The 17,728-nt window shown below is 33.2% G+C and overlaps 4 protein-coding genes across 6 annotated transcripts in view; 2 read left to right on the forward strand and 2 right to left on the reverse strand.

Moving 5' to 3' along the window:
- The window catches only part of LOC105166223 (CST complex subunit CTC1), a 7,349-nt gene extending 6,184 nt beyond the window's left edge, over positions 1–1,165 (forward strand). Inside the window, exons 15-16 of the mRNA XM_011085497.2 lie at positions 175–506; positions 738–1,165. Of these exons, the coding sequence (XP_011083799.1) occupies positions 175–506; positions 738–902 (497 nt within the window). The 3' untranslated portion in view covers positions 903–1,165. The remainder of the gene's footprint in view (positions 1–174; positions 507–737) is intronic.
- On the reverse strand, positions 1,251–3,730 carry LOC105166224. Of its 3 annotated transcripts, none has more exons than XR_002287454.1 (3): positions 3,166–3,717; positions 1,548–1,877; positions 1,251–1,448 (listed from the first exon to the last, which is right to left on the reverse strand). XR_002287454.1 is itself a non-coding variant. In XM_020695478.1 (3 exons), exons 1-2 carry the CDS (start codon positions 3,601–3,603, stop codon positions 2,981–2,983), a joined length of 516 nt encoding a protein of 171 aa, XP_020551137.1. In that variant the 5' UTR covers positions 3,604–3,730; the 3' UTR covers positions 1,743–1,877; positions 2,979–2,980. The 3 variants fall into 3 exon arrangements, 2 of the variants coding, with proteins under 2 accessions (XP_011083800.1, XP_020551137.1); XM_020695478.1 differs by lacking the exon at positions 1,251–1,448 and adding an exon at positions 2,979–3,058 and having other exon boundaries at positions 1,743–1,877; positions 3,166–3,730; XM_011085498.2 differs by having other exon boundaries at positions 1,349–1,877.
- LOC105166225 lies at positions 6,022–7,425 on the forward strand. The gene is made up of 2 exons (XM_011085499.2): positions 6,022–6,247; positions 6,978–7,425. Exons 1-2 carry the CDS (start codon positions 6,079–6,081, stop codon positions 7,235–7,237), a joined length of 429 nt encoding a protein of 142 aa, XP_011083801.1. The 5' UTR covers positions 6,022–6,078; the 3' UTR covers positions 7,238–7,425.
- Positions 11,810–12,748, reverse strand: LOC105166226 (transcription factor MYB44-like). The gene has a single exon (XM_011085501.2). The coding sequence runs from the start codon at positions 12,641–12,643 to the stop codon at positions 11,945–11,947; it is 699 nt and encodes a 232-aa protein (XP_011083803.1). The 5' UTR covers positions 12,644–12,748; the 3' UTR covers positions 11,810–11,944.

Consider the following 17,728-nt stretch of genomic DNA (forward strand, 5'->3'; position numbering starts at 1 on the left):
ATAAAGTTTTGTGTAAAACCTTTTCAATACATCATTTTCATCATAAATTATGATGTTTCTCCATTTTCCTTTGAATTTTTATGAATTTGTGTATTATTTCACTGCCGCACACCAAGATGTCTACTGTCCATTTTTCTTGCTCAATGCTTCTTTCTCTGTTTCAATGTGCTCTAGATGATGGATCGTCCTCCTGCTGTTGTTGGGCCGACTCTGAGAGAGCTGCAGCCTTGTTGGGGTTAGAATCTGAAGAAATTTTACTAGAAGAATCTGCAGAAACTTCTGGGAGATCTAAGGCTGGTAAAGGGCAGCAATACAACTCCACTGTTAGCCACCTAGACAAAATCTTAGAGCAGCACGGCAGAGTTGTGGCAAAAAATTATGGATCCATGTTTGATTCTTCATTCCAAGATCTTGCACTCTCGGTTGGCTCGGGAAGATCAATTAGCAGTTCGGAACAAGATTTGCTTAGAAGCTTGACTACCAAAGCTTTTCTCAGCGCATCTTGGGTAAGCTAAGATATCAACTTGATACCCTTCCTCTCCTGGCATAGAAAGGTTATCTTGTGATACAAGGTCAATCTAATTACCATTGAGGCATATTTTTGTATGCTGGCATTCGTGGCAATGTTCCCATTTTCAAACATGTACCTGGCATAACTGTCACTTTAAATAACCAGTTGGCCTTTCTTTCTTCTCCTCTTCAAGCAGTGACGGACAAATTCTGTTACTCTTTTTCAGACTATTGTTGGTAGCCTCATGCATCCAGAAGCCAGTAGGTGGTTGGAACAGCAATTGACTGAGCTGGATATGGCAGTCCCATCATTGCCGAATGTATGGGCTGCAAGTGTTAATCGTACAGATGTGCTTGCTGAAGCTAGGAACACTATTCAGTGGCTCATGTAATTGCAGCTAATATCTAAGTTCGTGTAAATTTATGATTGACAAGGTCCAATGATGTGTTGTTGTGTGTATATCTTTAATATACATTGGATACACTGGAAATACAGATTTATGTCGTTAATGCCTGTTAAAGAGGCACTTTATACAAGCCTTGTATATTCATAGACTTCTGGGCACCAAGACTCATCGGTTGGAAGCTGTTCTGCCTTTCAACTGTCTGAGCCCTTGAGAAATGTCCGAGAGTTTGTTCTAAATAAAGCTGTCAGTTATGAAGGTTCCTGATTTGTATTATAAATCTACGACATGGTAATCACAAAATGTGTACAATTACACTAGTACTAATTATGCGTGTTTTAGCAAAACTAGGTATGCATTAGAATTTTGATAATCTGATACAGCTCATTATGAATATTTGGCATGTTAATACATGTAAAAACAAAGGCACATAATTCAGATCACTGTTGAGGTCATATCATTAACTTGCAATTCTTACAGCAGAGCTCTGATTTCTGTACACCGAAAACAAAGAGTGTCAACAGCTTATATTCCCTGCAAGATCCCAAGAAGATAACGAATATCTATTCGACATTCTAACATATCATAGTCTAACCAAACAAAGGTGAAAGTATAAACAATGTAGCAGAATACCAATTTCAGGAATCAAACAACTGCAGAATAGCAGCTTGGAGTTGTTAACAGTGAGCTCTAGATGTAACTTCATAGCCAGTCGATCATAAATGGTCTGCTGCTGTCCAAAGCATGATCTTATACCCATTGAAATTGTTGCTATGTTCCACGTTCATCCGCTACAAAGTGGAGTATTTTCTAATCACTCTGAGGGCGTTTCATTTTGAGAAGATGGGAAATGCCTGCTATTACATGGAGTCTACTGTTTGGGACGCCGGTTTTTGCAAGTGCCCTCCCATATTTATCCATTAGGACAAAGCATGGGACATACTTAATGTCGTAGTGGAGGAGCTGCACGAACAAAATTAAGAATAGCACCATCATAACGTACACAAACATGGAAATCGGAAAAGGAGGGTAGGTTTATGTCCTGGAACAGGAGGATGATTAGGAGATAAAAATGAAGTGATTATATGATGCAAAATAGATTAGCACCCAAAATTTATTTTCTGCTAATTCAACAACGAAAAACGGCATCAAGCTTTACTATAATTTCCATGAACCTTTGCTAGAAGACAAGATCACATATCTGCAAAGACTAAAGAACTCAGGTAAGACAAAGCATCGCGGAACAATTATCAATTACTGTCCTAGACGAATTTTTTTGCATCTATGATTCAGCCCAGCCGCTGGGAACTGAAGTGCGATGGTCCCTCATGCGATGGCATTTTCTTCCCGAGAGGCCAACCATCAGGCTTAGAATAGCTGAAATCCTATTTGAAAATTTAGAGCTCAAGTACAATGATGTTCCTATAGAGCCTTAATTTCCTTTTTGACGAATGAGACTTTGGCTTTTACTAGTAGCAATTAAGACTAGTTTTCCTGTTCAGCATTAACAGTGGATCTTTAGATAATCTCGGTGAAACCATTTTCATTCCTCGGGGGGATGTTGTGGATCATCAGGAACATGAATCACCAAAACTTTTCTTCCGAAGGCATCTCAGTTGCAGAGTTTGATTATTATCATCTGACAGCACATTGCTCCCTCAGATTTAGAATGGAGATCAACTATTTTTAATGGTCAGAATGGATATCAAATGACAGTCATAGGTTGCAAACCACTAACACTGAATAAAAGTAAAAATCATGGCTGATCACGAAATCGATGATCAACAGCCATTAGGATTACACACAAGATGCCGCTATGAACAGTTCAAGCAGGTCTGACCAGGTCTAGCAAAACGTTGACATCCTTTCGAACTTTAGATAGTTGCTGCACAATCAAAGGCAAATAAGCATACCAAAAGGCACAAATTTCCTTTCAAACTTTAGATAGTTGCTGCTCGATCAACGGCAAATAAGCGTACCAAAATGCACAATCTCAATAGTTATCCTAAGCATATGAATACGAATTAGACATACAACTTGAATGCCACTCGGCAGGATACTAACCTTTAACATTTAACCAAAATAATTTCCACATGAAAGTGATAAAACAACAGCCCTGATAAAATGGTCATAGCATGATTCACCTAATAGCAAATGTGAAAATAGCCAAGAGTCTCAAATCAAAACACTATAGGAGAACAAAAACACTGTATTTTTCTTTTAGCAAAAATCAAGATTCTTGAAAAGTTACCTCAGGCAACCACTTATCATTCTCAGCATCAGCCATAACAATGTTAAGCCAATCAGAGTTCCTATTCTCAACCTCCATCACAAAACTAAGCAAAGAATTGCAAAGTCTACACTTTGGTGAGTAAAACTCAAGAACCGTAGCCTCTTTCCCACTCGCTAAAGCAGCAGCAAATGCCCTCTGCTCTGCCTCTCCTTGCTCTTCAGGGCTCAAAATCTTTCTCTTCTGGTTAAATTGAAAAGGGCTGTTGTGGGACTTCGTTGTCACTGCAGAATTGATGAAATTGAAGGCTACAGCGCCAAGATTCTTGAATGGCTTGAAGAGCCAAGGAGTATCCAGTGTACAGGGACTATTCTTGAGATTATGGGTATCGTTTTGATTTTGATGATGATCCCATGGCCATTTTAAGCAGAAAAGAGGATGTTTTGGGGCTGAATTCATCTTCCTTCTTCTTTTGGGTTCTGGAATCGTAGAGTAGAGGATTTCTTTCGGCCTGGGGAGAAGTGGGGTGATTGTTTAATTTGAACTAAGTTTTGGGGGCATCATCGTATTTCAGAAGAATATACTAGGGAGAAATGGAGGGTAAACAATTTAATTTTTGATAAAGGTTAAATTGCATTTAACCCAATTCATGAACATACCCTATGGAGCAATTTTTCATATTCTAAATCCATTTAATGTAATTTACTCTTATGTGATATTGCATAAGTTATTCCTTTATAAAAAAAAAAATAATTTATTAAAAAAAAAGCAATTTACTTCCCCTATTTAGGGAGGTAAATTATTTTATTTTAAGAAACACAGAGCAGCAAATTATCCTCTTTATTTTAAAAAACTCAGAGAGATAAATTGTCAATTTTTTTATAAGGGGGTAACTTGATCATTTATAATATTAAAAGGGAGTTGCTTGCTTTTTTTTCTATTCTAAGTATATATATGGTCTCAAGAAATCTTAGCTACATAATAGCAAGACTCCCACCTACAATCTTTTGTAGTAAGTTTAATCTAACGTTATTGTTCACACATATTTTGAGTCTATAAAAGAGAATTACGAGCTTGTTCTTGGATGTGGATGCATAAGCTCCTCCAAACTTCTAGAGTAAACTACAGGCCGCCTTAAAATATTTATAGGGTTAATTACATATTGTCGTCCAAACTATAATCGTCTTTATACTTTGGTAACTTTTTTTTGTGTGTCAATTTACCATTTCAACTTTATGAAAGTTTGCACTTTGCTATTTATAACTATTTTTTCACCAACTTTTTTTGTCAAAAAACATCACATGCAGTACAAGTGTGATATTTAAGGATTATGTGATATGATATTTTTTTACATATGCACAATATATGATGTTTTTCTGCTAGAAAAATCTATAAAAACCCCTTATATATAGCAAAATGCAAATTTCATATAATTGAAATATAAAAATAGATATAGTTCGAATGACAAAATTTAATTTATCCTATACAATATTAAGGCTTTGAAAATTTAATGCCAAAGAAAACATAGAACCTCGCGGTTGCAAAGCTTCACCGTGTCAAAAGCTTTTTGGACTTGCTTGTGATTTGCTATGTGTCCTTCATAGTATATTAATTATCAATAGGTCATGATTACACGTGCATATGTCATTAATTATTTTTCGTTACTAATTATTACTAATGAACGCTGATAATTTTTAAAAAATAATTATCACTACTAAAATTATCAAACTCATTATAGTTACAAATTCTTATCACTAAATACATATAATAATATAAAATTATCATTAAATCATATTTTTATTTCTTGAAGTGAAAGCGATGAATAATTATTTTTTATAATAAATCGATGGTAATTATCAATATAAAAAATCTATATCTAACAACAATCCACAATTATATCAATCACATATTAATCATCAATATTAAATAACTATATCTACTATTAAAATAGAACAACACCTATTATTAAAATAAATTAATATTCCACACATTGGTACGGTCCGAACCAATAACTTTAGAATTAGTCGGTGGAAATATTTGACATGTACAAAACTATCTCATCAACCCATTTTCAGCTGCCTTAACTGACTTCAACCCATGTAATTATTATGCTTATATCATAATATTTCTTCGTCCTCCAACAAGTTTCTCTGAAAATTTTCTTCGTCAAGATCCAATTTTACATATTTGCCCCTCTCCTTCTCCACTAATATAATCGACGTGGATCTCTTGTCATACTTTTATATAACATATTAGTATAGCACAAATGAGTGACTCCCACATATTTTTTTTCAAACAAAAAAAATATAACTAAATTTATTTATACTGATATTAAAAAAGAAAGATCCTCTACGCCCATAATCGACGGTTAGTGACACCACTGCACCAGTTTTTAAATAAGATTATTAAACTCTTAATTAGATAATTTTTAAAATTAATTGTAATTATTATTATTACAGAAGTGACTCTACGTCATTTTAACATCACTACATGAATTTCTTTGTTGTGTTAAAATACCTTAAGTTGGTGTTCTTTTTTGAAATATGGGTTAGTTTATATATTTTATTTTTATTTATAATATATTTTAAAAATATAAAAAATTATTTATTATACATATATGGACAACGTGGCACAAAAAATAATTATAATTTTAAAAATAAAATTGTATATATAGAAAATATTTACATCCACTACGAGATAGTGGGAACCTTAAATCCTCCAACGGCATTGACAAAACCTGCAAGAAAACCATAGTGGAAGACCAAAGCATGACTAAATTAAGTTACACAATTTTGACTTCCATATGATTTTTTGATCAAGACTGATTCAAAATTTCCAGAAAATCAATGTCTATATAATTCTGAGAATATTACATTAATTTTCATCACTACATCATTTTCCTTTGCAAATAATTTGATTTGTTCCAAGAAAAATATGGGTTTCAATTATTTTAGTGCAATTTTCCTCCTTGTAATAGCCACCGTGGTGGCGGCTGGCCTAGCTGAAACGGTGGTCGTTGGTGGGTCGGAGGGGTGGCGGTACGGCTACAACTACACCGATTGGGCTCTCAAACATGGTCCCTTCTACATTAACGACACTCTAGGTAACCACCATGATTTTATTAATTCATATTTAAGGTTGTTAGATTATGAGTATGTCGCATAAATATGATTGCTACCAGAGTTCATTAGTTCAATATAGCCATAATCACTTCAATATTATCATTATCCGGGAAATTTGTATTTTTTATCCCATAATTTAGGTCGTGTATATTTTTAGTTCCATTATTTATGTGATTATTGAGAATAATCTCATAACATTAAAAAATTCTCACATTCAGTCGTACTAATTTCTATTAGGAAATTGAAGGAAAAATCAAGTACAAGTTATGTGGCCATTTTTCTTCATTATAAAAAATAACAGCCACATAACTTGTACTTTAGTCGCGTTGGATAGAGAATTCTAATACTTTTAGTTCTCTACTTGTAATTTTTAGAATTATCCCAAAATTTAAAAAACTCAATACATTTAGTCCTACATTCATGTTTTTGTAAAAAAGTAAACCCGTAAGGACAAGTGCAATGTGCATATTCGTTAGCTTGGCTGCTCACAAAAACTGATGGATATGCAATAGTACGTATCTTTACCATCTATTTTTGGATAAAAACTTGAACACGAAGATTAAATGTATCGAGTTTTTCTAATTGTGGGACCATTTTAAAAATTTGATAAATCAAAAGATTAAAAGTGTTAAACCCTTTATCCTAAACTAGAAAAGTAATTTCGGCCTATATAAATAATAAACCGGTCGGCATTGTGATCAAATATTGCAGTGTTCAAGTATGGTCCTCCGAGCAAGGAGAGCCGGCCGCACAGTGTGTATCTGCTGCCGAATCTCTACAGCTACGCGACATGCGATTTCAGCAACGCGAGGCTGTTATCGAACCTGAACGAGGCGGACGGGAACGCCTTCTCTTACGTGCTAAATCAGTGGAGGCCTCAGTACTTGGCCAGTGGAGAGGGCGACGGCAGTGACTGCAAAGAGGGGCTGATGAAGTTCTTTGCTGTTCCTCTGCCTCGTTGGTTCAATTAAGTTCACAGAAACAGTAGATGAAAACTAAGACATACTGAATAAATGTTTGAGCAATGATCTATTGTTGCTGCTGCTATATTGAAACTTTGATGATCTTTTTCTGTCCTAAATAATACAAATCAAGAGACATGATGTATTAGTACTATTTGCAAAATAAATGGTATAGATCTTTTTAATTGACCGATGTTGCAGCACTTTGTCTTAAATGAGGAGTCATTTTGGAGACGGATGCACTTTAAGGGCTTATTTACTTTGGTCGGATATCACGTCCAATATTTAATCTTTGTTCGAATCTATTTTTAATATTCTGAGCCCGCGATGGAGTACTAAATGCTCGAAATTGGGATAATCGGATGATTGTTGTCAGTTCTATCCATAATCTGTGACGAGTTTTGTCTAAATTATTTAGGAATGGCAATGGATAGATTTGAACTCGAACCTGTCCCGATTGAGAAAAATATCATAAAGGCTTGGCCAATAATGAATGGCTATCTGACAAAGATGTTGACTTCAAGAACGCCCTCTACCCCTTTCTTATCTTTGTTCATGCGATTTTGTTTTTTTTTTCTTTTTGTGTGGCATTTTAGTAAAATCAAAATCTTTCCCAATTTATTTCATGCTAAGCAAACATCTAATTATATAATAAAATATTTTAACATCCTTTTATCATAAAATGTAAGTGTAATCTAATGTCTTCATATCCATACATTTCACAAACACTAAAAAAAAAATATTAGTCTTTTTGGAACGGGTTATAATAATTTTGAACAAGTATTGTAACAGGAGAATTTGGCATTATAAGTATTTTATGACAATTACACCCTTTTAACTTTATATATATGACATTTACCCCTTTATAAATATAATAAAAATTACAGACAAAAGTTGAATCAGAGATAAAATAAAAATATTTGTCTTTTTCTTATTAACGTCTGAATTTTCCTTCCAAACCCTAACGAAAGGGTGTCAGATGAAAACAGTGAATTTTTGGAGCGGATATAAGCTTAATTTAAAAAAAAAATAAAAACGAGTGTAATTTTATATTTTAAAAAAAAATTAAGTCAAATTAACCCATATAAAAAATTATAAAATGATAAAATCTAGAAACAATCATATGAGGAAAAGTATAGTATAATGTGTGGAATAACTATTAATGTATCATATCGAATAACACAACACATCCTGTGATAGTACCATACAAATAAACAAACACAGTGCTACAGAATGTGTGGATATGGATTGAAATTGAATTATCCACCATAATATATATTTATCAATAAACATATGTTTTACTATCAAATTTTATCGTAGATATTGATGTATTTTTTAACAGTGTGAAGTTTAATAGAGTAGTGAGAACCGCAAATGTAAAATCACACAATCTAGCAAGTACTTATATGTCGTCTTATGTTTCAGGACATATCTAAATTATTTCATGTGGCTATATTCGGACTATAAAAGAAGTGGGGAATCAATAATTGTCAACAACATGTGAACGATCAAATGGTTTAATTGTGGCACCTTATTCCTGTGAAAGATAGGTCACAAATTCAAGTTTCAGGGAAGGATAAAATGCATTATTAGTCCCGAAACTTAACTCGTTTGATGTTTTCATCCTTTCACTTTACAGGGTAGCATTATGATCCTACAACTTTTCAATTTTTACAATTTCAACTCTTTTTTCGCAGGAGTTCACCGCCACCGGCAAGAATAGTGAATTCTAGCAAAAAAAAAAAGTACAAAATTACAAATATCAAAAAATATAAGACCAAAATGCTATCATAAAATGTTAAAAGACAAAAAATTGCTAGTAGAAATGAACGATGGGCATGGTAACCCCACGAAGATGCGCATGCACTTTTCCGCCAAAAAAAAAAAACTCTAATTACATATCAATTATATCGATACTTGACAGAATCCAACACAAATAAAAACACACACATCATAATTAAAATGGACAAAAATTGGTGACATAATGGATAGCCCTCGGCAGGTACTACGAAATTACAGAGTGAGGGTAGCAGTAGTATCTGCATGTAGGAGGCAGGCACGTTGAGAACAAGGCAAGGCACTGGCTCCATGGACGTTGATTGTCTTAAATCTTACAGCGATCCATCTGCCGACACATGAAAATAATATAGGATGGGGAACATTCCCTTCAAAGAACACGTGTTTCCTACCTGAAAAGACAGCCTGAACATGTCTGCTGCCCTACCCTTACCCCGACCCCGCCCGACGTTGATTTAATTCTGCACACGCTTTTGCCTTTGCCGCCTTACATTTATAACACCTGCGTCTCCACTTTTGTGTTTTGTTCTACATGATTCCACATAAGCAGCACGTTTTATTAATGAGATGAATTGTTTCTATACTATGTTATTTGGGTTTAATGTGATTTATCGTTAGCGATATTGAAAATAAATAAATTATATTTTTGTAATAAAATAAAAATTTATTTTTTTATTTTTTATTAATGGATGAATTTATCTTTCTGTCTAAAAAGATAAATTATTTCATTTTAAAAAATATACGAAGTCTGTTTGCTATTTCTTTTTTTTTTTTTATAAAAAGTGTTATGCACATACGACATATCACAGAGGAATTATTTGCATTTTTTTTTAATATATTTGAGGCTTCTTGAAAATGGTAGTTCGATTGGTTTGATTTTATTATTTATCCAAAAAACAAGAACGGGTTATAAGTTTATTTTCAGTGTTTTAGCTGATCAATGAAGTAATATTAGCCTATTTTAGTATTTTGACGAGAGTACAATTGTTGACATAAATTTTGAATTTTCGTAAAAGAATTATAAAATTAGAAATATATGATAAATGAATTTATTATAAATTTAAATAAAAAAAGTTACAATTTTTGAAAGTGGTGATTGTCCTCTGATTCTCTTCTCTTAATGTCGATTAAACGACTGAAAATTGATTTTCGGATGTGGATTACGAGCAACATACCTTAATATATTGTGTCAAGATCTTGAGGGTTTGATAAAGAAAGACGTAGGACCTTCACAGTTGTACAGTTTCATCCTGTTAGAGAGCTTTGGACTTGGGAACTTGAATGTGTTGTACGTGAGCATGTTTGTTGTGGTGTTCTTGACTGTGTAGATGCCCATTTTCGTAGGCATGAGCAAGGCTTAGGTTGTCTGGGCTCGCGTTTATTGTTTCCACGAGTTTTGACACGGACCAATCTCTCAATGAGTGGTACTTGAACATGCTTTAGTTAAATTAATCAATTCAAAATAAATAAATAAAAAAAAGAGCTTTATATTGTATTCTGAATCTATCCATCAAAATATGTGAGGCCCGAATTTAATATATATATGGGCTTATTACAAATTTATTCATCTTTAAAAAGATAAAATTAAAATTTATTATGAACTTTACTCTGAAACTTAATATCTGTTTCTTTTGACATTCCCATTTCTTGAATTTTTGAGAAAAAAAAAATTATCATAGTGTATTATTTATGAAAATTATATTAGAATATTCATGATTGTTTAGATACGTGTATGTTGGTCAGGATTGAAGAGTTGTCGTTGCACTTAAAATGCTGCTAGGAATAAATTGAGATCAGAATACACGTGAGAGGTGTAATAAAAATATTTTGATGCTTAAGTTGAAAATCATATATTTGGACGTTTAAACTGAAGGTGGTCATATGATCACATTAATAATATCTTTTTAGCAATTAAGTTTGTTTTATAAGTGATTTTTCTCAAATACTATGGAATTCAGCTTTTATCTGTTTTTCACTTTTTTCTACAAACATTACCCATTTTTAATTCTGCTACAATTTTTAACTTTTTCTACAAAAGTTACTTCTCTAAAAGCAGAAGCTTTTGAAAACGCTCCCTTGTTATTGTGATTATTAGAATTAGTAGTGATCAAAATGTTATCTTCATTTCTTGTGTGGTCTTTTACAATTGAGGTGGGCTGATTACGGATCCCTCTAAGTCGTAAGAACATTTGAGGTAACAATTTGTTCTGATGTAAGAGGAGAAAACATAGAAGGTTGTAAGAGTGCTTAGTTGTACCAAGGGTAGGAAAGTTTATAGTATTTATAAACATTCGTCAAGTGTAAGAATTGACTCAACTTATCAATTGAATGATAATTATATGATTATAATGATTTTTTACATACCCAAGATTCAATTTGGGTCGGGACGGATCAATATGACTCAATTAAGATACGCACAGATATTTTTAATTATTTAAAAGTTTGGGGGACATTTTCATAAATTCTTGATTCTATTTTTTCTCATGTGAAAACGGTGCTTCTAACTGTTTTTAGTATTTTTCGTAAATAATTCAAAATTTATTCACAGTCAACTTCTTTTTCTTTTTTCTTTCTTCCCAAATACTGCATTTTTCAATTATATCGATTATTTAAATATGATTAGTAATTTCAAATCAAATTGTGTACTTAAATTATTAATTTTATCATATGTGCGGGTATTAAATTAAATTCCATTATTTTTACAAAAACTAAGTTGCGGGTTCGAATTTGAGGGAAATTTTAAAAATTAATTTTGGTCCTCTTTAAAATGAAAAATAATCATAAACTGATTATTAATTGAGAGAAATGATTGAATTTCTGATTAAAAATAATTATTAATATTAACATCAAGCTTAACAAATTAATCACCGGTTTAAGGGATTAATTAACTACTACGCAACAAACAACATTTGTGATTTATCATAAACGAAACCCCGAGGAAGCCTCCGGGAACGACGTCGTAACGTACTCCCTCACCTCCCTCGCTATCACATTCCTCATCACATCCCAGAACCCCGCTGGCATCGTCTCCGTCCTCCTTTCCGGTATCACAGCACCGCCCATCCCCGGCGGCGCCAGAGACAACGTCGTCATTGGATCATAATCGTCGAAATTATTGCTACTCGCCGGGGACACGCTAGACCCGGAGGCCATGTTCTCTCCTCCCATGTCTTTGGGTTCTTCTCCGATTCTCTGCTTCTGCTGATACCTCCTCTTCAGAGTGGAATTCCAGTGGTTCTTGACGGCATTGTCAGTGCGGCCGGGCAGCAGCCGCGCAATGGTGGCCCACCGGTTTCCGTACTTCTCATGCGCCGCCAAGATCGTCTCGTCCTCCGCCGCGGAGAAGGGGCGGTGCTCCACATTCGGGCTGAGCTGGTTGCACCACCTCAACCGGCAAGATTTCCCCGACCGACCCTTTATGTATTTGCTTATCAAGGACCAGTTCCGGGCCCCGTATCGCTCCACTAACCGGGTCAGGATCTTATCCTCCTCCGCACTCCACGGACCCTTTATCCTCTCCGACTTGTTCACATTCTTGCTCCCCGACAACGAAGACGACTCCGACGATGTATCCGAGGAAGAAGAACTCCCAGATGAACACCTATTAAAAATGTCCATAATTTTTCCAAAAGAAATCCTCTCCCTCAAGAATCTTAGAGAGAGAAAGTTGCAAGCAGAGAGAGAGAGTTCTTGGGCGTACAGAGCAAGTGGGATGAGTTCGACTGAGGCAAACAAGTATATATATATAGATACAGGAGTAATCTATGCATACAGTGGAGGTGGGGTGGGGTGGGGTCGGGTGTGCATGCATTTTGGGGTATAGCGATTTTAAACTAGAATGAGTGTAGCAGATGGGCACCCATTGCCCATTTGCAATACAAATATCGGATTCTGTTCCTCCCCTGCAGATATTGTCATAACTGGTTCTGCCTTCGTCGTTATTTGTAAATTGACGCTTTTGGACATTATCCCCCAAACACCGATTTTCCCTCACATTAACCTCCACGACATTCATTGAATGCGAGATTAATGACTGAGCACACCAGCCCTTTGTCTAGATTCAAAGTTTTAATCATTGGACTGAATTTTTCAGATACTGTCCTGCGTCCGTACACCAACATGTCAATCTTCCTTGAACATTAATTCGGACAATGCAAGGACAACAACTATGATCACTGATCCGGGCTTCATTACCTTTGATTTTATTGTCCTGTGGGTTCTTCGAATGAGATATGCAGCACAATTAAGGTCGGGATCTTAAGGATACGCTGTTGAAATCCGTGTTTGTGTATTAATTGCTCCAAACTATTACAATTGATCTGCGCTTCTTTTCGCCAAATTTGGTGCATTGAAATTTCAAGAAACTCATACCTACACGTGCTACATTTGGATCGATGGATTTTGAATTTCTAATAATAAATTATTTGAATAATTTTAATTTAAATTATTTTGAATTGTTCAACTGTGAACTTGAACTATATATGTTTTGTTGAGTAGTGATGGATTTTAAATTTATTTATTCTAATTCTTCCCTCAAATTCAAAAATAACCTCAAGGAATTTTAATGAAAATAATATTATAATAATTATTAATGATTAAAATATCTGTATTTTGGAAATAAAACGTTAAAAAAATAAATAAACTACAATGAGTTGTTTTGAAATTTTTTATAATTATAAATATTTTTGAGATTAACGATCGTCTAATAAATCTCTTATATAATGAAAGTATTTGTTAACGATAATTAATTTTAAAAAAGTATTTATTGTAAGAAAAATAATTATAGTTATAGTAAATTTTGAAAAAAAATCATTGTAAGTAGTAGGGGGAGGGGCAAAAATGAGATTTGAGAAAGAAAAAGAAATCCTCGAGAAAACAAAAAGGTAAAAACAAATAACTCCACGCAATCATTCCCACACCCAAGCGAGAGCGTTTAAAACATGACAGTGAAGAGAGAGCTGTTTACCATCATTATCTCATGCTCTCTCTCTCTGAGCAACCAAAACGCGATTTCAGTACAGAACCGCACAACAAAACAAAAACCAAACCGGGGGGAGGGCGTTCTTGGATGAGGACAAGTGGGAGCCACGCTTTTTGACTAAGGCTTGCATCCTGCGTACAGCTGTGCCCCAGATCTGGGTAGATTGGGATCGGACGGCTGAGATGGAAAAGGGCAAGAAATCAAAATTAACCAGTTTGAGGATGACCTCAACGGCCTCCACGTAGGATGGGTCCCACTCCCAGCCTGTAAGAATCTCACGTGCTTCCAGTTTGAATCGCCTTTGACTTTTCGAGGGCCCACTCGCCGCTGCGGAGCGTGTGTGTCCGCGCCTTTTATTATTACTTACCCTCTAATTAAACACCTTTTAATTACTTGTTTCCCTTAATTGGGCAAAACATATTATATCAACTACAAAAGCAAATCTATATCTATATTTTTTTTTTCTATATTATTCTTCCCAAACATTCTTTACAAAATTAATTTTTTAAATAACAACGATTTAAAAACAATGGTTAATGAAAATTATTAATTACAATCAAATACAAAAATTTTAATTTTTATCATAGTTAATTAATATTTGTCATAACTTTTTATCTATAATTAAAAAATTTATTATGATTTTAGCTATAATTAATACTTTAGCATCATTTAATGATCGTCGCGGAGCTGTGGTTAATTTATATTCGTAACAAGTGTTCTCTTTTGAACATAATAATTAACTGTAGTGAAAACTCATATTTCTTCTGGTGCAAGAAAATAAGAAAATATTGGTTATCATTTATTTAGTAGTTGAAGGTTTTGAAATACATGGTATAGTATTTATATTATAAGAAAAAAGTGAGAATATAATGATTGTAATCGAAAAATAAATCTTTATTGGTTTTCCTTAACACTATTTATTAGGTATGTTGTTGCATTAATAGTTTATAACCTATTGCTCCAGATATTCATTTCCAAACTCAACTAATTTGATCGTCGTAGTATCCCTATGAAAGGGTTCTTCAATGACTGATCATTTTGTTGTAGGTCATTTATCACAAAAAACCATCCATTTTGATCAAGAGCGATGACTTGTTGGTTTAAAAATAGCATTTATGTATTTGACGATTAAGATAAAATTTCACAAGATCTAAAGTAATGTCATTTTTCATTATTATTGCTCAAAATTAAAATACAAATTACTATTTGATACAAACAACATACTTAAAATATAATTATAATTACCTCATAAGACAAAAATAATACTACACCTCTTATTTCTATTTTATCGTTGGATTGTTTTTACTTATTTATTTGTTTATTTTCTAAACGTTCAATTTGGGTTTTTTAATAGATAAAAACAATAATTATGTATTATATATTATTTAAATAAATTGAACAATACAATAATTTAACTAAGAAAAAAAATAATTAAAAATTATAAAATAACAAATTATAATAAATTCATACAAAAATGGGACAGCCACCAAATTAAAAATATTCACACAATGAATGAAGAGAGAGCAATTACGGTGCACGCGCTTTGTGGACGACGATTTAAGAGATCGGACGCCCGTGTAGTCGGAAATGGAGCGATTATTACAGTGCAGCCCGCATCCACCGACCCGACGGAGTCTTGGGATGTTGATCCACGTGGAGTGATTTTATTGGAAAATGAGCAATTAGGAAGCAGTTGGGCAGTTGATTGCATTACAGCTGTCAGCTGACTATTCCACCGACCGCCCGCCGCACGGTCTACGTCCGTAGGCCACAACCACCGACCCCTTCCCTTGCAGCAATGCCCCTAAAGCCTAAAACCTTAAATCACTTTTGGGAAATAAAAAATGACGATTTTTATGGTACGATGATTTGTTTAAATAATCTTTTATTTTTGCTGTCTAATGAATTTCAATAATTTAATAAATTATGACATATATTTATATTTAATGAAATGGTAATCTAATTATTGATTAATGATTAATTGCCTCGAGTTTGTTCTCATAAATAAATATAAATTACAATCGATTTTTCGATTTTATTATATGATAATTTTCATAACTAAGAACAATAAAATAAGTAATTACAATAAAATTCATATAAAATAAGACAACTATCCACACATCTTGTGACTCAAACTCATAATTTCGGACTTGTTCATGACATGTCAACCTTAACCATTATACTAAATCATCACGTCTATATTAAAAAGTAAAATCTTAAATTATGGATTTATAAAAACCTTGTACATACCATACACAATATATATATATATATATGTATATATATAAGTATAATCCAAATCCAAAAAGATAGGGTGGATATCTGGTAATGAGAAGGAGACCCACATGTGTTTCCCTCCAACCGCATACGTTGTCGTATTACGGCCGCATGCATGCTTCAATTGTTGTACAGTTGCAACCCCAATTCCGCGTCCTCCGTGCTTGTACTTTTTGTCTGCACCCTCAATTGGTCAACCCCAATTTGGTACGATTGGTTGTTCATCTATTTTAACCATGTTTTTTTTTAAAAAAAATTGTTATCAATATATATATATATATATATATATGTCTTTCAATTATTGAACTGAATTTCTTGGGAAAAAAAGATTATCTGTCTTAGGTGCATGAAATTAATTCAGAAATGTCTTGTCATGGGGCTAATCGGACTCGAATAATTCAATACAGATAACACTGAAGACAGCGATAAGTGTTGTGACATGCCTAGTCAATTATAGTTAATAATGACTGATTTTATTTTGATTTACAATTTTAATTGTTAAAATAATAATAATTATGTTATCAATCTTTTATTATATTACATACAGAATATTAAGTGAATATTTAATATAAGTATTTCGATTGCAAGGTCTTGATCTTACTATTGAAATAAGATTTTCTTGATTGTTCATGATTTTATATAATTTTTTTAATTTTTAAAACTTAAAACACGCGGAGATAAATTTGTAAAATAACGATCTTATTTATCAGTTACATGTTTTAATTATCATAATTAAAAAAAATTATCGAAAAAGAAAGTATTTTTATAATTGTAAGAGTAAAGTTAAAATCCACAAAAGTCTAAGAAAATCAAATCTCAAACACTGACAAACTCACTAAAAATCTACCCTTAGTCATTTCTACAAAGACGATTAATCTTCCTTGAACAATACTTTTAATTTATAAAGTAATAAGATTCTAATTTAGACCACATTAAAATATTCACACAGTCATTCTTGGTAAGAAACCTCATGATTCTTGAATTACCCATCTCATCATACTCCAAAACAAGTCCCTTTACTCTTTTGTCATCTATCTTTTTCATTATCCAATACAATCAACAAATACTTTAATCAACAAAAATGCATAAGGGCTTATTAGGGAAAATTCTATTTCTCTTCTCATAATTCAATCTCATTATTTACAAATTTTTTTAAAAAATAGTTTCATAACTTTGAAAAAAAAAAAAAAATCTCATTTTCAGTTCTCCTTCCAGCTTCCTTTAGGAAACTGACGGAAAAAATCATGTGCAAGCCACGTAGCCGTTATCTTTTCAGAGTAGAGTGAAACGGTCGAGTGAACGACCCTGGTTTTCTCCGTCAAGGGAGTCGATACGAGGATTGAAAGTCAAAATTTTGTAAAATTACGAGACTGTTTTAAGAAATTTCATAAATATGAGATTAAAATACACAAAATTTAAGCTACGGGATGAAAAATAAAATCTTA

Source organism: Sesamum indicum, linkage group LG7 (assembly GCF_000512975.1).
Source record: "Sesamum indicum cultivar Zhongzhi No. 13 linkage group LG7, S_indicum_v1.0, whole genome shotgun sequence".
Classification (NCBI taxonomy): Eukaryota; Viridiplantae; Streptophyta; class Magnoliopsida; order Lamiales; family Pedaliaceae; genus Sesamum; species Sesamum indicum.

Bases quoted from the DNA above. Each gene is read 5' to 3' on its own strand.
- LOC105166224 (XM_011085498.2), bottom strand. From the start codon at position 3,603: ATGAATTCAGCCCCAAAACATCCTCTTTTCTGCTTAAAATGGCCATGG. The intron at 1,878-3,165 runs GTAACTTTTCAA...TTGTTCGTGCAG, and splicing joins ATGATAAGTGGTTGCCTGAG to CTCCTCCACTACGACATTAA.
- LOC105166225 (XM_011085499.2), top strand. From the start codon at position 6,079: ATGGGTTTCAATTATTTTAGTGCAATTTTCCTCCTTGTAATAGCCACC. The intron at 6,248-6,977 runs GTAACCACCATG...CAAATATTGCAG, and splicing joins CTACATTAACGACACTCTAG to TGTTCAAGTATGGTCCTCCG.
- LOC105166226 (XM_011085501.2), bottom strand. From the start codon at position 12,643: ATGGACATTTTTAATAGGTGTTCATCTGGGAGTTCTTCTTCCTCGGAT.